At 38.3% G+C, this 23754-nt stretch overlaps 1 protein-coding gene across 1 annotated transcript in view; it reads left to right on the top strand.

Annotated features, from left to right (window-relative positions):
- Positions 1-23754, top strand: part of LOC109937480 (putative ferric-chelate reductase 1) — a 54464-nt gene that overhangs the window by 21248 nt on the left and 9462 nt on the right. The window contains exons 5-11 of the mRNA XM_048601539.1: positions 3217-3330; positions 7197-7312; positions 7912-7998; positions 9348-9445; positions 15254-15312; positions 15833-15970; positions 16087-16112. Coding sequence (XP_048457496.1) covers positions 3217-3330; positions 7197-7312; positions 7912-7998; positions 9348-9445; positions 15254-15312; positions 15833-15970; positions 16087-16112 — 638 coding nt within the window. The remainder of the gene's footprint in view (positions 1-3216; positions 3331-7196; positions 7313-7911; positions 7999-9347; positions 9446-15253; positions 15313-15832; positions 15971-16086; positions 16113-23754) is intronic.

The following is a 23754-nucleotide window of genomic DNA, read 5'->3' as shown; positions in this document are numbered from 1 at the left end:
TCCCTATTTATTTCAAAACCCCCTTCCCCTCCCCCTTTTCTGATGAAGGGTCTAGGCCCGAAACGTCAGCCTCTCTGCTCCTATGATGCTGCTTGGCCTGCTGTGTTCATCCAGCCCTGCACCTTGTTGTCTTATCTGCAGCTTTGTTTATGTTAGTTATGATCTTTTCCTCAACAGTAGAAAGAAACTATTAATCTTTCAGCTCAACTTTACCCACTATGTGCATTTGTTTTGGTGTATGTATAGAAAACGCATGTTAATAGCTTGGTGACTGGTATTCAGCTCACTAGGAATGATGGCAAGACTATTGGCATTTGCTGAAGTCAGTCCTCTAAAGCTGACGGAAACTTCTGGAGTTTACACATACACAGTTATACATGAGAATTCTGAAATCACTGTGATGGATTCTACGCTTTTCCATTGGGTGTGCTATCAAAATCCTGCAAACTGCAAATCAAACATAATTCTTTGAACTGATAAGAACTAACCTTTTTTTACATAATGCTTGTTTGAATATCCTGGGTTTTGAACAGCTTAATAAATTCATGAATACTGCTGAGAACTGTCTCTGGCCTAGGGAATTTACATTTCATATCTTCGTAGTGATACAAAATATCCACTTCTTACTTTTTTAAAAGTTTATTTATGATATTTCAGCCTGAATGTTCATTCCATAACATGTCCCAATCATTTATTTCACACTGTCAAATTTTAATTAAAGAAGAAAAATTCAGGGCATTTTATTTCCCATCTTTTTATCTGTGAGAGAATGTTAATATGACAGGCTGTCATCACTGTTGCTAGATGCCTGGAGCTCTTTTCAATTTAATACTAGACTCAACCTACTGTGGTGAAAGGCAAAATCCATTCAACAGATATCAATCTCTGAGCAGACTTCTTTGATGTTAATGGCAAACACCTCACTTCACTGCTATGTACGATATTAATATGCATATTTCTAATGTGCTATTGGCTAATGACTGGTCTATGCTTTTGTGAATTCTTTGCTAAAGCTCCGTGCACCTGATGAGCAGGGAAGAGGACAGAATGACGATGAATTAATCTTCACCAAATAGCTGTATAAACCAAATTACATATCATTAAAAACTACAAATATTTTACTATTGGTAGCTGTGCAAATGCAAATATGATGTACCTCTGTCAATTCCACTGTCACCTTTTGAGTCCTATTGTAATGTCTCGCCCAGAAGCTTGGACACAAAACAAGATTGATACTCTAGAGCAGCCCTTCAGACTTTTTGGATAAGATGTTAAACCTCATTGTTTCTCAGATGCTGTTGTGTGTACTTAAGCCTGAGCCTGATCACACCTTACTGAAGGATAATGGGAATACTGTGGAAAGGTGGGGCTGAGATGAAAGATCGTCAGGATGTTAACGAATGATGGAGCAACCTCACAAGGCTGAACAGCCTACTTTGACTCTTTTTTATTTCTTTTGTGTTGATGTTCGATGAGATCCCAGGGACTATTTTGAAGAAGAACAAGGGAGTTCTTCAAGGTCCGTACTCGATCAACATCACTAAAACAGATTACCCACTTATTATCACATATGAATTAGGAGTAGAATTAGGCCTCAAGACCCCTTCAAGCCTGCTGCCCCATTTTAAAAGGTTATGGCTGATATGATTTTGGCCTCAAATGCATTTTTCCTATCCACTTCCAATACGCTTTGACTCCCATGCACAGATTTTTTTTAATTCATTGGATGTGGGCATCGCTGGCTGGACCAATATTTATTGCCCAGAGGGTAGTTAAGAGTCAACTATATTGCCGTGGGTCTGGAGTCACATGTAGGCCAGACCAAGTGAGGATGGCAGATTTCCTTCCAGATGGGTTTTTTTTTTCCCCCCCCGACAATCGGCAATGGTTTCATGGTCATAATTAGACTCTTAATTCCAGATTATTTTTGAATTCAAATTCCTGGGTCTCTTGGATTAATAGTCTAGCGATATTACCACTAGACCATCGCCTACCCCTTACTACTCCATTTCCTGCATTACAATAATGACTACACTTTGCACCACCTTCAGGTGGCCTGATGTTGTGAAATGTGTGGCAATATGCAAATTTTCTCTTCCCTCTCTTCTTGTTTTCTCTGATTTCTCTTTCTCACTCATTTGTATCTTTTTCTCTCTTTTCCTGTCTCCCTAACATACTACATAGTTAAAATTCACACTTAACAATGACATGTAAACCAGTTAGGTGTGAAGGTACTCTTCAGGTTTGGAAACATTAATTTTGAACAGCCTTTAAAGGTAGAGAATGAGCAATAATAGGGCAGAGTTCCAGAGAGGAGATGCATGGACAATTTAAGATCAAATGAGCAAGGTAGGATAAAAAGCTGGAAGTCATTTCTGGGTTCAGGTGTTACCAAATATGGAGTTTCTAAAGAGATATTTTAAAAAAAAAGTTAAAGAGCACGACTATAATGAGTGGTCAGAAACATAGTGGTGAACTCGATCTGAGCAGTAAAGCTTAGTTCCAGCTGGAATTTGTATAGAATGGGATGCCGGTGAAGACGCGGCTGAATTAAATCGGGAGACAAAGATAATGTTCTGCAGCTGGAGTGAATGATAAAACAAAAGCCAGGAATACTTCAGGGGGGAATGTAGTAATGGAGAGAATGCAATTCAAAATTCAAGCCAATTGAGAAACTGAGGAATGTACTGGCTAAGCAAGTAACCGGGGATGACTCAAGAAACTTTTGATATGAGTTGATTTGGAAGAATTCTGTCTTGACAATGTTCAGTTTGAGAAAGTTATGGTTCATCTAAGCTTGATAATGGAGAAGCTACCTGACCATACCCATGATGCTAGCATTAGAGAAGCAGAGTTCAGTGTTATCAATTCCCAATAGAAAACATGAATGTAGTTGTGGAGGCCAAAGGTGGCAACTTCAATTACTTTTGAGATAATTGAAAGGACAGTATATTAAAGCCATTCCTAAGTACGGACTGGTTACATTGGAACAGAAAGAAATGCGACCGTTTTTATTTGGTTCCAAGAAGGTGGATTATTGAAGAAAGGAACTGGCAAAGTCAAATAACTGACTATCTGAAATGATAGGGAAATAACTTGCCATGCTTGCAATTGCAAAGAATGATTGTGGTAAACAATGTCCTGTTTCTGGGATCATTGAGAGTTTTTTAAATGTCTATTCCTGGCATATATTTCAATCTATTATATATATTTCAGGGCAAATAGAGTTGCATTCAGAGATCCCATTCATCTCAACCGAGAAAGTGGATGTTACAGTTGTACAGTTAGTTGTCGGGGACAACAACAGATCAACCCTCATCAAGACTCACGGTAAGGAGTGTGAAAGCAGTTTAATAAGTATGACTACTACATCCAAACGAATCTAGTTATCAATATTGAGTCAAAAATTAACTTTTTTCTTTATTGCAAATTGTAGCTACTCACAACATATATTGTGCTGTAGACCAGATCCTTTTCAATGTGACTATTGAGTTTACACATTGACACAGATCAAAATTGTAACTTTGTGCTTATTGAGCTATTGTGTGACAGTTTTCTGAAAAGCAAGTACGACATTATGCGTATTACAGGTTTGACATATGGACCTGAAATGGATTACCTTACTTGTTGAAGCACCCAGCAATAGTATTTCTCTTTCGGTGACAGGATGGTTTTTGTTTTGTTATTGAGGAACCAAGGTGAAGGCTCAAGAGCCATCAGATACGCTGCCACCCCAGTTGTAAAGATTGAAAGAGACTTGATAAATTGTGAAATAGGACCTAGTGATTCCAAGTTTAGTTTTTACACCTCGAACCTATACGTTGATGGAAAATGGGATTTGGAAAGATATTGCTACGTATCCTTTCCACAATCCACTGATACAATGTGACCGTTAGATTGAGGGCATTGCCAAACGCATTTAACATTTTTTTTTGTTTATTCATTCATGGGACGAGGGCATTACTGGCTAGGCTAACATTTATTGCCCTTCCTAGAGGATAGTTAAGAGTCAACCATATTGCTGTGCGTCTGGAGTCACACCAGGTGAAGATGGCAATTTCCTTCCCTGAAAGACATTAGTGAACCACATGGGATTTTCCAGCAATTGACAAGGGATTCATGGTCATCATTAGACTCTTAATTCTGGACTTTTTTTTAAATTGGATTCAAATGCCACCATCTGCTTTGGTCTCCAGAACATTTCCTGGATGTCTGGGTTAACAGTCCAGCTATAATACCTCCCTGCATTTAAAACCTTTCAAGTTGGGTGCAGGATTTTATATGTTCTAGTGAGATTTGTGGCATGGGAAACGAATCAGAGTATAAAATGAAAATTAAAAATGAAATGAATTTATTTGTGTTACCCGAATGGATTATAAAAATAAGGTTTTTAATAGGAGTGTGTGTATGAACATCAGGACTCAACAGAATGCATTTTAATTGTCTGACATGCTTTACCAGAAGTAAATCTATGTTGTTACTATCAACTTGATGCTCAAATATGAAGGCCAGTTGTCATAGTTTGGAAGTGTTATCAGCATAATTGAGAGTCTTTGGTAACTGATAGAGTCTGACTAATGTGGCCAATGTGATAGAACTTTGTGTTACAAAATAGGAACACCTTGCTGAATCATACCTGTTTTGTGCATTCATTTATTTTTCATTTTATTTGTAAATCACTGTGTTTTTGATTATTTTATTTGTGTATTATGTTAAATTTGGAGCAAAAAAAATTCTCAAATGGAAATATCCAAAAGTGTGAAACATGGTAGCTCCAATTCATTAATTAGTTTGTGCTAACTTTGTGGATGATACCCACCTGCATGCACAAGATCACAGAATTACCCCTTACCGATAATTGTCTCAATATCTCAGGGAATGAGAATCGAAGCAGAGGGCAGAGTTGAAAACAAAATTAAACAATATCTCTGATTGTGCTTAGATTGTTGAACCAGTATGCATTATGCTGATCCCTTCTGTGTAAAAATGCCATTATATGCATTCAACAACATTAAATTATTGTTGCCAATTAGCCAGGCTTCACTGTAATGAATGGAACAAAAACAAAGTTGCTGGAAAAGCTCAGCAAGTCTGGCAGCATCTGTGAAGGAGAAAACAGAGTTAACATTTCGGGTCCGGTGACTGAGGAAGGATCACCAGACCTGAAACGTTAACTCTGTTTTCTCCTTCACAGAGGCTGCCAGACCTGCTGAGCTTCTCCAGCAACTTTGTTTTTGTTCCTGATTTACAGCATCCACAGTTCTTTTGGTTTTCACTGTAATGAATAATTGGCGATTTCATTTTGTTTTTGTTTCAGAAAGAGAAACGGGAGTCAAAAGTTCTTAAGCAATTTTAAAGCTTTTTAATTTGTTCTGTCCATCTAATTAGACAATGGAGAATAAGATGAAAGGGACACATGTGGAACCCCATTCCTTCCATTTGCTGTTGTCCATACAGAATATTTAACACTGACTGCAGTGTTACCTTGCATTGCATTCAACAGATTGTGTGGTTTTCCATGGTCTTTTTTTGTTTGCAAGCCTCCAATGGACCTCTTGAGTGAGATTTTGAATTGCACAAAACTCATTCATTTGTACAGGGTGAGGCCTACAGTTGTCCCTGGTTTGATTCCGTAACTAAAGTATTTTTACGTGAAGGGATTATTAACCTGATTCTCAATCCTTGACCAGGGGAATCGGTAATCTCCCTTTGCTGTGCTATTAATATCTTTAGAACTTGCTTTCTTGGGTCATGCTGACAGGAGTTAAACTCCAACCAGCATAGCTCTGACAGCGTTGGATGCACACAAGTCTTTTCACCATATCAAGGTACAATTTCTACAGAAGGTCTTTATGTATATGAAATAATAAAAAATTCTTTCATGGGACTTGGGCCGCTTGTAGGATTAACATTTTGTCGCCTGTTCTGAATTCCCATGAAACAAAGTGACAATTTACAGTCAACCACATGCCGGTGGGTCTGGAGTCACATGTAAGCCAATCTGGGTAAAGATGGCAGATTTCCTTCCATATAGGGCATTGGTAAACCAGATGGCATTTTACAACAGTGATAGTTGAATTGGTCACCATCATAGATACCAGCTTTATGTTCCAGATTTATTAATTGCATTTAAATTCCACCAGCTGCTAGGGTGTGAGTTGAATCTATGACCCCAACGCATTAGCTTGGTAATCTAGATTACTAGCATAGTGACATTATCACTGTGCTATTAATCATTTTAACATGTTTCAGAGAATAAGGATTAAAATGAATAGATAGTGAATCATAGAGCCATTGAGTCATACAGCACGGAAACAGACCTTACAGTCCAAACTATCCATGCCAACCATAATCCCAGACTAAACTAGTTCCACCTGCCTGCACTTGGCTGATTATCTCTCCAAACATTATTCATTTCCAAATGGCTTTTAAATGTTGTAACTGTGCCCACATTCATCACTTCCTCTGGAAGTTTATTCCACACACGAACCACTCTGGGGGAAAAAAAGTTGCCTGTCATGTCCTTTTTAAATCTTTCTCCTCTCACCTTTAAAAATGAGCAAGAATGAAAAAAATTAGAGGTAACCAAAACGATGTGTTTGGAGAAGGCTGATCAGACAAACTGAAGGATTCAAAAGTGGCATCAACGTGCCTAAAGGATTTTATTTTAACCATTGATATGTCAAGGGGGGGCATGTTGAAAAGGTGAGAGTAAGAGGACAATGCAGAAAAAATTCTAGAGAAGATTGAACAGATAGATGTGTGGAAGACTGTGGAATGACTGAAGACTAACAAATGAACTTCAAGTTTAATGCACTGAAGTATGCAGAATCAGTATAGGTCTGTGCAGATGTGACTTGAAGACAAGTGAGACAGCTTACAGGCAGGAAGCTTTTAGATAGTTTTGAAGTTTATTGATGATGGGAGGCTGGCAAGGAAACCATTGAAGATTTGTGATAGAATTTAATGCTTTATGCAGGGGAGAGTTTGGTGCCCTGATTGTCTGCATTGGGAAGAAGCATAGATGACAATTGAACAATTAAAGTCCTTAAATGGGCAAGTGATGCCTCCTAAATTTATTTAACTCTATTAAATTCCACCTATTAAGTCTGAAGAAACAGCAGAAGATAATGTTACAGAGATCACATTAACAGTGCTATCAAAAATGTATAAAGTCTTGCATTTCTATTTTACAGGTGCACTGATGTTAATAGCCTGGATGACAGTTGGAAGCATTGGCATGATAATTGCTAAATTCTTTAAGAGCCTTGGAGGCTCAACGAAGATTTTGGGCAAGAAAATTTGGTTTCAAGTTAGTTACAGAATTATTAACTATCATTCTTTTGCCTGATCAAGTTACAGTCTATTCTTATTCCTTCAAATGTTAATCTTTTGATAGAACTTGAGCAAGTAATGAAGTAACTTTGTAGCTAAAAAATCCTGAAAGAATTGCGGGTATTGGAAATCTGAATCAAAAACAGAAATTGCTGGAAAATCTCAGCAGGTGTAGCACCATCTGTAAAGAGAAATCAGAGTTAACGTTTTGGGTCCAATAACCTTTCCTCAGAATCTTCTGTAGAATGGTCACTGGACCTGAAATGTTAACTTTGACTTATCTCCACAGATGCTGCCAGACCTGCTGAGATTTTCTAGCTTTGTATCTATGTTAATTTTTACTGTTATATTTTGTAAGATACTCCATTGCTAATATAATCTTGTCATTTGAGTTTAACAGTTTTGATATAATAGTTTTAATTGTTTATCTTTCTGGCATTGGTTTGTACCCTAATCGAGGGCTTTTGGGAATAATTATTTTATTGAGAGGAAATGTTTGTTAATAATTGCTCTTACATGTTGTAATGTATATGTATTTTAATGAAAATATATTAAATGGTGCCTTTTCTTTTCTAGCTTCATTGGACACTGATGATGCTAACTGTTATTACAACAATCATTGGCTTTGTGTTAGCTTTTGTGCAGGTGAAAGGGTGGAGTTACGTAAGTTCTTCTCTTTACTTCATGTTTTAAAGCATGAGTGGCTTTCAAGACATTTTTAAAAATGTTAACATAGATGCCCTTTTTCATAGGGCTTCACTACCAAAAATAATTATATAATGCAACAGCTATTCTCCCATTCAGTTATACTTCTAGAATATTATTTCATCAGTCAAAATTTCTTGCGACATGCATAGTTCCTGTATCACCACTGTTTATTATTCATTGCTACACTGCATTTGATAATGTTTGACATTACTCTTGCTTATGCTGTTTTTAATAAGAAAAGAGCAGTGTCTCAAAATTTACATTATTCTTGTGTCATTGCACTTCAGCCTTCCCAACGCTTGTGGCACTATTCTTCTCCAAAAAGTGACCCCTATGCAATTTTAATCCAGTTTTTGGGAAACGGTTTACTGAAAGCGATCTTGAGCATTGCGGATCTTAGCTGCTGGGTAGAGATTTGACAAGAGACTTGTATCTCTTGCTCAATTAAAAGCCTGTCAGGTCATTGGCCAGGCCCCTGACAGGCCTTCCTGAAACCAAGACTTCAGCAGCAGACGTCTCGCCTATTAAGAGCTGCTGGTCAATCTGGGACTCAGTGCCTAACTGAGGAGGCTGTACCTGCTGCGGGGATATCAAGCCCTGGAGTCCCAGGATCGCAAAGTGACCTGGATATGTACTGTTCTGGGGATGGTTTTGTGGGTGGGAGATAGCAGAGAGACAGTACGGGGTGTGTTGCCAGTAGCAGAGTCTGAGGGTAGGGTTCAGCAGAACCGTCTTCCACTATCCACCCCTCCCCCTTTCCTGATTCCCTATCCTACGATCAAGGCACTGTGTGTGTCTTTGATTGCATTCCCTCAGGAGGTGACAAGCTGGGATCCTACAGTTTTAGCTATTGTTCATGCTGCAAGGCACTAGACCTACTTGTCTGCAGTTGGGTTGATATCAGAGATGGCAGGATGAGGTCCTTAAATGGTCATTAATTGGTGATGGTCGATCTCACCATCCCAATGTGCTTTAGACCTCATACAACTTGATGATCCAAACACGTTCGTGTGTTTGTACAAATGGGGATAAATTCCACTCACCATCTTTATAACAGTTCACTTCAAATAGTGTCAGTGGTGCTTGCTGAATTGTCTATACCAGCTCCTAAAACCCCTATGTTCCTGTGTTGACTCATACCTCAATTAATAACGAAACAACATATAATTCGAGAACATTTTAGATAAAAATTTATCACATCTCCTGTAACAGTGGAATATACCTTAATTCTTCACCTCAGTAAATATGTACCAGCTTTTGCTAGTTTTTTTTGTGTCCTTTATAGTTCTATATTTCTCTTGCAGAGTGCAGGAGCTCATCCTGTGTTGGGGTGTACAGTAATGGGTCTCGCACTGATTCAACCCTCTGTAGCCTTTTTCAGACCTTCACCAGATCACGAGAGGTCAGTTTGAAAACACTCAGCATCTCGCATTGTAGTCTGATGTACTTTGAATTATGGGTTTGTTCTTGATATCAATTAACTATATAAATAAAGGCAGATAATTGGATTCTGGTAACATGAGTTACCAGAACAGTTACAAAGACTGACTGAGCTGTAACAATAAAGGAATACATGTCCTCAGTCTTAGTAAATGCAGTTCTACCTTATGAAAGAGTCAGCTGTTTAGTAATGTTAGTAACAGTGTTATTGAGTCAGAGTCATATGGCACGGGAACAGACCCTTTGGTCCAACCAGTCCATACCGATCATAATCCCAAACTAAACTAGTCCCACCTGCCTGCATTTGGCCCATATCTCTCCAAATATTTTTTTATTCATGTACTTATCCAAATTTCTTTTAAACATTGTAACTGTACCCGCACCCTCCACAGCCTCTGGAAGTTCATTTTGCACGAACCACTCTCATGGGGAGGGGGAGTTGGTGTGGAGAGAGAAAGGCTGTTCCTCATGTGTTTTTTTTTTGGCATCTTTCTCCTCTCTCTCACCTTAAAAATTTCCTCCTAGTTGTGAAATCATCCATTCCAGGGAAAAGATACCTGCCTTTCACCTTATCTATACCCCTCATGATTTTATAAACCTCTATAAGGTCACCCTTCAACCTCCTACGCTTCAGTAAAAAAAGTCCAAGCCTGTCAGGCCTGTTTTTATAAATCAAATCCTCCAGTCCTGGCAACATTCTGATGAATCTTTTCTGAACCCGCTCCAGCTTAATAATAATCTTCCTATAACAGTGACCAGAATTGGACCCAGTACTCTAGAAGAGCCCTCACCAGTGTCCTGTACAACTTCAACATGACAACCCAACTCCTGTACTCAAAGGTCTGAGAAATGAAGAGAAGCGTGCCAAATGCCGCCTTAACCACCCTGTCTACATGTGATGCAAACATCAAAGATTTATGTATCTGAACCCCTAGATCTCTGTCTCTCTCTCCTACAACACTACCCAAGGCCTTACTTTTAATTATATAAGTCCTGTCCTTGTTTGTTTTACCAAAATGCAATACCTCACATTTATCCAAATTAAACTCCATCTGCCACTCCTTAGCCCATTGACCCTATTGATCAAGATCTCTTTGAAATCTTAGATAACCTTCTTCACTATCCACTACACCATCAATTTTAGTGACATCCTGTTGCAGGAAATTAAGCTGTTGACAATTCTTTTTTCATCTTGCTATATTTCTAGGGAAATTTTTGTCATATTAAAGAAGTTGTATTGAACTTTCTGAGCAGTATTTCAGTTGAAGCTTACCTGGTTTAATTGCAGTTACTTTTGAGGCCTTTTGATTGTTGTTTGATGTACACCATAAGCTGACTGAAATTAGTTGAGCAGACTACTAATGTATGTGGGCCTTTGCTTTTATTTTGAAGTTGTTGCTAGGGACCTGGGACAAATGACTTATCCGTAGGTTATTTATTCCTGTGAGGAAATGCACCAATTCTCTTGCTGCTTTGTCTTTCTGAATTGAACTGTTTTGCAACATTCCATTCCATTTTAAGAATATTAGAAAAATCGAGGGCTGTAAAAGCCAGTTTAGTCCCCCATATTCTATCTGTAGTGTTCTAACAATTCCACCCTACCGACCAATTCTAAATAACTTTCTCTCTTGCCACTTTGAAGAAATAATTAATTTTTCCTTTTCAGGCAACAATCAAGAGAAGCTCCTTTTGGTTTTTGATTTTAAAATTAGCTTTTAACTACTTTATATCTTATTACGATTCTACTTCATTTAAACTGTTCAGGATTTCCCTATGTTATGGATCAGGCCAAACCCCCTCCAAATGTATTAAGAAGATAGTCTAGACACTAACTTTTTCTTATTTTAAGGTTAAGTGTAAGGTGTTTTTTTTTCCAGATGCAATTCAATTGATTAAACTACTCTAATTTAAGCAAAACACACGTTTTTTTTAATATTATGGTTAAAATGCAGGCAGAATAAAAATTAAAGGATAAAATTGGTTTAACTATAACTCTTGAAATGCTTAACAAAATAATATGTATGTATTAACTACTACTAATTAACTGTTCCAATGTAGTGACATTCTATAAACATACCCTTGGCAAAGGCAAATTCAGTAAAATAGATCATCTCACATGCAATTCTGGCAGCAGAAAGAGAGCCCCAGCTTTTAGCTGTAAAAAAGAGAGGAATAAAAGCTTATACATCCAGCTTCAAGACTCCAGCAACTGCTGCTGGAAGCTAAAACTAAAAATCCTGGTTCTATGCAAGCTTGACCTAACCCATTCAGACTGCTTCTACTGTTCCAACTTTAAAAAACCAAAATCCCCAAGGCCACACAAGCTGTTAACTTTGTTGGCTTTAAGCAGATCACTTGGTACCTCTGTCTCAACCTTTCTTCACTTAAAAAAACAGGACCGATACAGCTCTTTAATCCCATAGTATCGTCACCCCTTATCTGAATCTCTTGATATTTGTATAAGTCAGAGACTTCTTTTAATTGTCTTCTCTCCATATTGCTCAGCACCCTCACTCCGAATTATTCTATGACTGTTCTCTGCTGTTTCTCCAATGTAGTGCATTTACAGCAGAACCTCAGACACCCACCTAAATGCTATGTGATCACTTGTTTGCATTTTATTGACAATGAAAAAAATGTTTCTCCACATTTGTCTAGTAATATTCCTAGTCCTTTTCTGATTCATCTTGTTCAAAATCTATTAATTGGTTTACATCATTTTATAAAATGTGAGTGTGTTATTCAGCAATTTATATGCTACCTAGTTTTTTACATGTGGCATGGATTCAAATCCAGTCACAAATCTTTACAGTTTGTCTTTTCATGTCAAGCTTGATAATCTTGCATTAAAGTTAACTTTAAAACTTATAAAATATTGTAACAGGCTCCACTTCTGTACCATGTAACCATCAGGACATACCATCTTAACATATTACTCGAGCTATTCATTACTTGTCTATGTTTTTACAAAATCTTACAGGGTAAAAACAGAGCAATTGGTCCAGCATTTAAGCCTTCTCCCATGCCTCCTCACCTAGTCCTATCAAGACATTTTTCTGTTCCTTTCTTGCTAATATATTTTTCTAAATTCCACATGTATGGATCTACTGAATGCTACATGTAATCATTCTCCGAGTAAAAAAATTCCTGAATTTGTGATTGCGTTTACTAATGTAAGCATCTTCTGTACGCCTGCTCTATTAAACCACGTTGTAAATTTGGAAGTCCTTATTAGGTCACATCCTCAGTATTTTCTTCGACAGAGAAGATTAGTGTCACTGACTTTGAGGCAGATGCTCCGAGTTCGAGGCCCACTCCAGGCTTTGATGGTCAATGATCTTGTGTTTATGATGTGGCCAAACAGGTCGAATATCAACCTGGTCAGCCATGTGATGGAAAGAATGTTGAGGTCTCTATTGTCATTATCCATTGCTTCAGACTAAAACACGTGCACGGTGCCATAGTAATTCAGTCTCCCTGAGTGAACTGAACACACATCCACCATCACACTCTCATTTGTTGCATGAACAGCCCTTCCCACTGATCATAATGTTGTATAACGCTGTGTGGCCTATTGCTCACCATAAGGTAGATTTCTGCCAGCATCCTCTTTAACAATGGTGAACATACAGGACCCGCTTCCTCTGATCTGGTGGAAAAAAACCAGAGGGTAGCTAATTGAGAAGAGTCTCTTGTCTTAAATCAGGGGTATTTTAGCAACTGGATACAAGTTACACTGATATGATAGCATTGTAGTTATGTAGTGCAGTGGTTATCACATTTGCTTGACACATGGAAGGTTCCCAAGTCAAAACTAAGTGATATTGCTGAACTCTGGCATCCGTATGAAGGAAGGATATGTTGCTCCACTCTGTAGGAGCTCTTGAAGTGTAGTGGTAGTGTCCATACCTCGGGCTGAGAAGGTAAGTCCAGATTTTCGTGAGTGGTAAACTAATACTGTAATTTACTGTTCCTTTGGCCCTCTAGCTCAGTGAAATTGTACTGTGAGTAATTGAGCCACATGGACTAAGGATCATTTGTTCAGTCCCATTCTGTACTCAAGATACTGCAGTTAATTAGGATGGTGGGGGGTAGGTAAGAAATTGTTTTGATTCTTGAATGTAAGTTGGGGAGCATTCTGGAACTTTGCTATTTGATTAAACTTGTTAAGTTGAATATCAGTTAGGACCTGAATAAGGTTGATTTCCACCCAAGCTGAGCGTTTGGATTCCTATTTGACAAATGAAGGGGACGGGGGTGAGTGGAAGATGTCTCCAAACTGGGGATTCCCTAGGCCTTTAACTGCATACCACTTAGTGACCATGATGCTGGCATGCAAATTATTGGACCAGAACAAGTATTGCCAACTGCAAACTAAGCTGAGATTCTGGTTTGTTGCCTGTTGACCTGCCATCAATTCCCTTACAGTGAGCAATGAGTGACCAGTGAAAATGGCCTTGCAGGTTTGCAAGGTAACTTTGTGATCAGTGAAACTTAACTTCAGTTGCTTTTGCAACTGCTGCTAAGCTTAAAAAACAAATGATTCTCACGTAGGAATTAAGCCTTAATCAGTTGTGTTCTTGAGATTCAAAGGTCAGAATAAAAGATTTTTTTTCTTTGCGTTCCCTTTGCTTTGATCTTTGAAAACAAAACTTGAATTGAAAAATACTGTTTTAACACAGCTATAAAAATGGATTTTAATGGTCATCAACAGTTCAACTTGTATCCAAGAGTGTTACTGGTCAGTGACAAAGGAACAGTGAATGATCCTGTTTTGCCTTGCTGGTGACCATTTGGAGAATAATATTGACTGTTTCTCTTCCATTGATCAGAATCAGTACTCCCACGATTTTAAGATTTATGATATGGAAGGAGGCTATTCAAATGAAACTTGAAAGGGTTCAGAGAAGATTTACAAGGATGTTGCTAGGGTTGGAGCTATAGGGAGAGGCTGAATAGACTGGGGCTGTTTTCCCTGGAGCGTCAGAGGCTGCGAAATGACCTTGTAGTGATTTATAAAATCATGAGGGGCGTGGATAGGGTGAATAGTCAATGCTTTTACCGAGGGTAGGGGAGTCCAAAACTAGAGGGCACAGGTTTAACGTGAGAGGGGAAAGATTTAATGGGGACTTAAGGGGCAACTTTTTCATGCAGTGGTAGTGTGTGTATGGAATGAGCTGCCAGTGGAGGCTGGCACAATTACAACATTTGAAAGGCACCTGGATGGGTATACGAATAAGAAGAGTTTAGAGGGATATAGACCAGATGCTGGAAAAATGGGCTGGATTAGTTTAGCATATCTGGTTGGCATGGATGAGTTGGACCAAAAGGTCTGTTTCTGTGCTGTACATCTCTATAACTCTATATGACTCTAAAATCTTGTCTGCACCAGCTCACCAAATAAGCATAATAGATTAGTGTCATCCACCTGCCTATTCCATTCTACGTTTTTCTATCCAAGTAATTACCCCATTCGAGTGAGTACTTGGATAGCTATATGCTTGAGGAAAGTGATGGAGAAATAGGATAGATGCTCTGCCTTTGGACAATTCCACTATCTGTATTAGAGAGCTAAAAACAGTTCTGTGTAAGAATCTGAAGAAGTTATTCATGAGAAGGAGAGACGTGGAAGTCAATTAAATAATGACTACAGAGTACTAACTTGTTTGTTATGATTTTCTTTTCATTTATATTTTAAATAACCAATTTTATGAAGATATTTATCAGATAATGAAAGTATGATTAATCACATTTTTTGGTATTTTTATAGACGATTCATCTTTAACATTTTTCACAATTTCATGGCTCTAGCCATTAAGATTCTTGCAGGTATGTGATTGTATGGAAAGACATAAAATAATTTAAATATGTTTTTCCATATACTACATTATTCTGGTTTTCTTTACAAGATTTGTTGATATTCATTCATAATACATAAATATTGAAGTTACGGAATCTAAGTGTATGAATATTTATTTAAAATAAATGAGAAATGCCTTTATTACAAGAGGTTCTGCATGGGGATTAAAAAATATGATTTGCATACTTTTTATTCTGTTCTTCAGAATAAAACTTCATTGATTTTGGGATTTCAGTGTAAGAAAGAAACAAAACTCTTTCAAATAGCTGCAATAAAATCAAAGGAAGATTCAGGAGAAGACTTGGATAGGTTTCTGTTTATTGTTTATAGTAGCCAATGGAGAGAACTGAAACCACATTCTGACACTTGTTTTTAGAATGTAATTTTTTCTTTCTTTCACAATTTGCAAATGAAAATGCAACATGTTTTAGACTGAGAAAAATCCACTTCCTTTCAACATCTTCAGATTTATCACTCTCTCTTTTCTAGTGGCAACTCTATTTCTTGGGTTCAAATTGATTGAAGGAACAGAAAATGCATGGATGCAGAAGGTCTTGGGAGGATTTGTTGGATGGGAATGTCTGATCTATGTCCTGTTGTTCATATGCTGCTATTTTAAAGAAGAAGGTAAGGAACAGTTCAGCATTGATTTTTCTTATTGACAATTAAGAAATCTCATTGTCAAGTATACAGATTACATGGTGGAAACTGACCGCGCCCTTTTCTTATCTTTTTTAAATCAGATTGGTACGTCGACTGCCAGGAAAAGGTATTGTGCTTTTAAATCATTAATCATTTTCTACTTAAATGTTTTATGTTGTTAAGATGAAAAAACACTCAGAAATCTGGTAGTGCAGGAAAGCAATCAGCAGAAGAGTGTACTACTATGATCAGTTTAAAAGCCATAGAATCATATGGTGTAGCAACAAGCTTGTCTGTCCATCATACCGATGCCGAACAACAAACGCCAAACTACATTAATCCCATTTATCTGTATTTGATCCATAGCCTACCATGCCCTGACATGTTAAGTGCTCATCCAAATGCTGCTTAAATGTTGTGAGAGTACCTGCCTTCACCACCCTCTCAGGCAGCACACTCCATATTTCTACCACCCTTTGGGTGAAAACATATTTTACCTCAGATCTTCTCTAAACCACTTACTCCTCACCTTTTAAACCTATGTCCTCTGGTCTCCGACATGTCTGCTGTGGGAAAAGATTCTCATGGTCTAACCGTCTATGCACTTCATAATTTTGTATACCTTAATCAGATCGCGCCCCCACCCAGTCTCCCCTGCCCCAGGGAATACAAACCCAGCCGAATCTCTCCTCTTAACTGAAACTTTCCATGCCAAGTACCCTTTTGTGAATCTCCTCTGCACCCTCTGTAGTGCATTTTTAGAAAACAGTAAGGCTACCTTGTAAAAATTACTTGATGGATTGTGGGCTCAATGGAAAGGCCAGCAATTGTTCTCCATCCCTTGAGAAAGTAACAGTGAACTTCCTTCTTTGTTGCAGTCCATCTGCCGTAGGTATATCTACAGTGCTGTTGGCAGGGAGTTATAAGATTTTAACCCAGCAACTGTGAAGGACATAGCATCAAACCAAGATGTTTTGTGGCTTGGAGAGGAATTTGCAAGTGGTGGTGCTGTTGCTGCAGCAGCTCTTGTACTTGTAAATGGTAAAGCTTGTGGGTTTGGAAGGTGTTATTGAAGGAGCAGTGGTGAGTTGTTGTGGTACACCCTGCATATAGTATAAACCACTGCCACTGTGTCTGTGATGGGAAGAGTAAATGTTTAAGTTGGTGGACACAGTGCCAGTCAACCATGAAGACTCATCTAGACTTCAAACGTTTTAACTTGCTGTCTCTCTATGGAGGATGTCACACCTGCTGTGATCTCCAGCACTTGTTTTCAAGCAGGCTGTTTTGTCTTGAATGGTGTCCAGTTTCTTGTATGATATTGGCACGGGACTGAGCCAGACAAGTATTCGATCACACTCCTGAGTGTGCCTTGTTAGATGGCAGATCGGCTTCAGAAAATGAGTTATTTGTTTCAGAATTCCCTACATTTCACCTGCTGTTCTGTTTCAAATTTCCAACCACCATAATGTTTCACTTTGACATTGATGTAATGCTTTTCACCTCACCAAAATATCTGAAAAATATTTCGCAGTCCAATCACTATCAATTCCAGACAAATGTGACAGGCTTTTTCATGACTCAGGTAAATACACTGAGAGCCAACGTAGTCAGATTTGCTGACAAAAGAACGCTGGGCTGGTCTGAAAGCTGCTAGGTGAGTGAGTAAGATGACAGAGAGGGTATTATGTGGGAAGATATTAAATCATTCACTCTGGCAGCAACAATAGAAAAGCAGAGCACCTTTTTAAAGTTGAGAAACTGTTAAATGCTTATATCAGAGTGATGTAGCTGCACTTAGATAAGGAACACAAAAATTAAACGTGTAGGTAAGCAAACCATTCAGAAGGCAATGGCACATTATTCTTTCTTGCAAGAACACTGAAATACAAGATCAAGGAAGTCTTATTACAATTGAATAGGGTATTGGTGAGACCGCACCTGGAATATTTTAATCAGTTTTGGAATCCATATATAAGGATATTGCTGGCACTGCAAAGTTTCAATGGATTGGTTTCTGGGATGAGAAGGTTGTCCTACTTTGCAAGGATGAGTAAAGCTGAACTTCTCTGGCATTTAGAAGAATGAGATGTGATCTCATTGAAACATACAAGATTCTGATGGGACTTGAAAGGATAGACGCTGAGGTTGTTTCTGTGGCTGGGGGATCTAGAACATAGGCCTCAGACTCAGGAGATATGTTTGTTTGATCATTTAGGATCAAGATGAGGAGAAATTTCTTTACTAACAGAGTTGTAAATCTTTAGAATGATCTACTCCAGGGTCTGGAAGTAATTCATTCTTGAATATATTCAAGTCCAGGACAGACTCTTTGATCTCTGGGAATCAATGGAAATACGAATATTTGGCATGAGATCAGTCAGGCTCAGGAGGCCATTAGGTCTATTCTTGCTCCTATCTCTTATTTTTTTTCTGCCTCTCATCTCTTACTGAAACATGAGCTGAAATGTATATAATTAAAATAATACAATCAACAAATTTATTTTAATATCGTGGAACAAAGGGCAAATTAGATCCAATAAGTCAAGGTTTTTTACGCCAACATCAATGTCGGGAAGTTTATTGGAACCATTAGCAGATGAAGGTGGACTTTTTAACCTTCTCAATTCTTTTCTCTTCTCAAGAAGTTAACTTTTTTTCTGGAATCTAATCCCATGGGTACTGTCAATCTCAGGTAGCTCCAATTCATTGTTCTTTGTGTACCTTTTGTATTTCCTAAACTAAGAGACATTAGGGAACACAAAGATGTATTAGTTCACAGGTTTCCAAGATGTCACTGAAGGAATTATTACTTGTAAAGTATTGTTACGGTCACTGGAATAATATGTCAAAGTTTTTTCTGATATTATAACCTAGGTAGGCACGTAGGCTGTGAGGAAGAAGCAAAGATATGGCCATGTTAACTGAGTGGGCAGCAAGCTGGCTGGTCAAATCTAATGTGGGAAGGACTGAGCTTATTCATTTTGAAAAAGCACAACATTTTTTTAAAGATGTGAAACATTTAAATGTTGATATTTGTACAGCCTTGAATGGGTTGGCACATTTATGTCCAGTAATTAGAAACCCAATGGCATGTTAACCTGTATCTTGTACAAGAGCAAAGAAGTCTGGTTACTTTGCCCAGGGTTTTGGTGGTTCACACCTGGAATACTGTACACAGCCCTGGACTCCATGACTGGGGAAGACTACAGGTGTATTGGAAGCAGTAGGATGTCCAAATGATTGGTCCCTGAAATGTATTGTTACCTTGTGATGGCAGATTGAGTAAACTTTGATTTCTCTAGCATATTGAAAAGGTGATTTAATTCACACATTCAAGACTCTGAAGGAACTTGACAAGATTGATACTGAGACGTTGTGTTTCTGACTGAGGAATCTAGAATGTGGGGTCAAAGAGGCAGGAGAAATATATGATAATTTAGAATCGAAATGAGGAGAAATTTCTCCACACAGACAGTTGTGAATCTGGAATTATCAGTACCAAAGGGTTGTGGTCGCACTTTCCTTGAGTACATTCAAGGCTGGTATAGATTGTATTTTGATCTCTGGGAGATCAAAAAGGGCAGGAGCGTGAAACTGGAGTTTGGAAGGAGATCAACTATAATCGTACATGGAGAAGTCTAATGGGACTATAAGGTCTATTGTGTTTCTTACAGTTTTATGATCAGCAATGATTGAAAGCAACACCATAATAGAGGAAATTGCCTGTTATCTGCTGTGAACCATGGCTTAAATGTGTGCAATCAACTCCTATACTTTAATCTGAGAGAACAAAGGACAAATGAATCTAATAGTTCAAAGTTTCTTCTACCAACATTAATGGTGGAAAGATTTTTGGGACTTTCCTTTTCAATTCTTTTCATTTCCATTGATTCCTTGTGTTAAACTGTTGGCTTCTTACTGGAGCATAATCCCATGGGAGCCAATTATCCTCTGGTGTCTTGCTCAAATCATGGTTATTTTTGTATCTTGAGGCAAACACAGGTTAAAAGTGAGAGTATAATGTGGCATATGATTGGAAAAATGTGAAGTTATTTACCCCAGATGTAGAAAAATGACCTGAACATTTGGCTACTGATGTTCAGAGGGAGTTTGAGTATACATGTGCAAGGAACATAAGTTAGCATTCATGTGCAGCAAGCAACTAAAAGGAAATGGATGCTCCACCATTGAGTATAATCAAAGCTAGAATAGATAGAGATAACGGTGCGGAGCTGGAGGAACACAGCAGGCCAGGTAGCATCAGAGGAGCAGGAAAGTTGATGTTTCTGAAGAAAGGTCCTGACCCGCAATGTCACTTTCCTGCTCTAATGCTGCCTGGCCTGCTGTGTTCCTCCAGCTCCACACTGTGTTATCTCTGACTCCAGCATCTACAGTTCATGCTATCTCTTGAATAGATAGAGTTTTGATTTGATTTTAGAGTAATGTATGTTGTCCATTCTTGACCATTGATAAAACTACACTTTGAATACTGTGCTCAGTTTTAGTCTCCATATCTAAGGAACAGTAACCTTGCCTTGGAGATGGAATAACAAAGCTTCATTAGATTGGAACTTTGGATGAGATTTCATTTGGTGAGAGGCTGAGTAAATTGGGCTTGTATTTGTGGAATTTAGACAAATGAGAAGTGAAACCTAGAAGGATATCCTTGAGATGGTATATACTGAAAGGTGGTTTCTCCTGATTAGGAAATCCAAAACATAGAGGCACAATGTCACAATAAGGAATTGATTATTTAGGACTGAGACGAAGGTAAATTTCTTCACTCAGCGATTTTCTGAATCTTTTGCATTCCTTATCCCAGATATTTGTGCATGCTCTAAAGTTGACTACATTCAAGATTCAGATAAGCAAAATTTGGTTTCAAGGAATATGCAAAGGGAGCAGGTTTGAGTTGAAGGAGAAGCTCTGATTTGTATTGAATGGAAGGTCAGGCTCAGGGGAGCCCTTGATCTATTCCTTCTCCTTTTTTATGTTCTTCTGATTAATAGTAATTGAAAACAGCCATCAAGCTGTGGAACATTCTCTTATCTGCATTGAAAAATTCATTGCTTTAAGTGTGGGCATTGCCACACATTTATTTTCATGTAGTTGAACAAAGGGCAAATTAAATCTAACAGTTCGAGGTTCCTTCTTCAACATCGACCACATTAAAAATATTCTGGAAAGCATTAACAAACGAATATGTAGAGTTTTACCTTTGCATTTTTTAACTCTGTTTCTGCTGCTTCTTTCCTTAATATGCTACCTGTTTTATGCAGGGTAGTCCCATGGCTTCCAGACATTCTCTGGAAGCTTCCTTTAGTTCATTATATTATGTCTATATTACAACTCTTAACCTGAGGGACATTGGAAAGAACAAAGAACTTGGTATTGATGGGAGGTTTGTCCCTTATCTGCATTGAAACATTACTTATCTTAAATATGAACATTGCAGCACATTTACTTTGGTGTTGGTGTGCAAAGAGCAAATTAAATCTAATAGTTCAAGGTTCTTTATTTCCAACAATAGGTATGTGGAAGAACTATTGGAGTCATTAGCAGATGACATTTGGGCTTTATCTTCCCGATATTTCCCACCTTGCTTATGTTGATCTATTAGTTAAATTGCTGGCTTGTTATTGGATGGTAGCCCCATTAATGCCTGTTATCATTTTGGTGGCTTGGCTAATTCAACTTTCTTTGTGTTCCTTTCTGCTTAATCATCTGGAGGAGAAAATCCTGCTGAATCCTCCAAAACCAATGGAAGAATTATGAAACAAACATCAGTCTCCCTCTTGACATGAGTTTCATGACCATCAAGGGAAAACCTCTGCAATAACTTTGATGGATTAGTCATACAGTCTGGATGGCTGAGAAACGTCACCCTCATGAGATCTGGTTTTCTCAACTCAACTCTTAAATTACCATTATTCCAGTGGAGGGCAAAGAAAATGCTTCAAAGACACTATGAAGCTCTTGTTGAAGTATGGCAGCACTGACTTTAATGACTGGATGGAACTTGGAATTTGGAATGGTGTTTTGTCTATAAATCTGCATCATATTTTGATTCATGTCATCTTAATGATGAGTAAGGGCAATGGCAGTGAGGGAAAGAAAGGTATGTATCTGATGATCTTATTTGAAGAAAGAAAGAAGGGAAGAAAATGCTACACTCCAGATCCCATTGCCATTTGAAAGGGAGCTAATGCATCTATGAAAATCTAGAATATTGGCCTGTTCAGCTTCGTGATGCCTCATGGCAGGAACCTCCAACTCTAAGTAGACAAATCAATGGGGCGATGATGAGTACTTTGTTGAGACCATAGTCAGAGTATCAAGCTCCGTTTTGGTCTCCAAACCGAGGGAAGAACATTGGAGGTGATAGAGCAAATGGTCTCTAAATTGGTTCCTGGGATGTAAAGATTGTCCTATGATAAGAGGCTGAGTAACTTTGGCCTGTACTTGTGAAATTCAGTCAGATTAGAAGTTACCTGATTGAAACACACAAGATTGTAATGAGGTTTGACGCTTTAGAAATTTAAGCGGTTGGTTCGTCTAGATGGGGAATCAAGAGATCAGTGCTGAAAGCATGAAGCGTCAATCATGTGATTGAAATGTGATACCTTTCTTTGAGCAGAGGATTGTAAATTGGAATTTGGAATTCTACAACAGAGGCTTGTGGATACTCAATCATTGAGTGTATTCATGGTTTCGATAGGCAGATTTTTGATTAATCAAGGGATATGAGAAGAAAGTGAGAAAGGGATTGATGCAAATGGTCAACCATGATTGTATTGAATGACCAGAGAGGCACAGAGGGCCTTATAGCAGTTCCTGCTTCTACTTGTGTTCTTACAATCAATAATAATTGAAAGCAACACCATGGTAAGGGAGATAGTAAGAACTGCCGAAACGTCAACTTTCCTGCTCTGATGCTGCCAGGCCCACTGTGCTCCTCCAGCTCCACCCTGTTAACCATGATAAAGGAGACTGTGTCTCTTATCTGCATTGTAGCATTACTTATCTTAAATGTGAACATTGCAGCACATTTGATGTTGGAGGAGCAAAGAGCAAATTAAATCTAATAGTTCAAAGTTCTCTTTTCCAACATCAAGCACATTGGAAGGATAATTGGAGTCACTAGTCGGTGAATTTTTCTTTGTCTTCTCAATATTTTATGCTTTGTTTGTGCTGATCTGTTCATTAAAATGTTGGCCTCTTACTGGACAGTAGTCCCATTGATGCCAGGCATCCTTTGGTAGCTTTCTTTGTGTTCCTTTCTGTTTAATCATCTGGAGGAGATTAGGAAAATGAATGACTTGAATTAATAAATAATGGCACACCTCATCTCCCAAGAGCATCTCACAGACAATGTTTACTTTTGAAGTGAAACTTAGCCATTATGCACCCAAATGTGACAGTCAACTCTCCACAGTGACATGCCATAAGCAGCAATACATAATCTCTGTGATTTGAATTGCTCATATTGTTTAGGGGTTAAACATTAAAGCAGAAGATCTCCATTCATGTTCAAATAATGCCATCAGGTATCCAAATTCAGCTGAGGAATTTTGATCTTAGACTAGGCCTCAGGACAACAACTTTGACAGACAGGATTTCAACAGTGTTGCTTCAAGTGATAGAGACGTTTGCATAACAAAGCCTTGAGGATTGAATCTGATAAGTGGCCTCTTCAGCCTTCCTGCTCCTCTGATGCTGCTTGGCCTGCTGTGTTCATCCAGCTCTACACCTTGTTATTTCTATTA

The sequence above is a fragment of the Rhincodon typus genome, chromosome 10 (genome assembly GCF_021869965.1).
Source record: "Rhincodon typus isolate 14 chromosome 10, sRhiTyp1.1, whole genome shotgun sequence".
NCBI classification, from domain to species: Eukaryota; Metazoa; Chordata; class Chondrichthyes; order Orectolobiformes; family Rhincodontidae; genus Rhincodon; species Rhincodon typus.
This window is presented reverse-complemented; position numbering and strand designations above follow the sequence as displayed.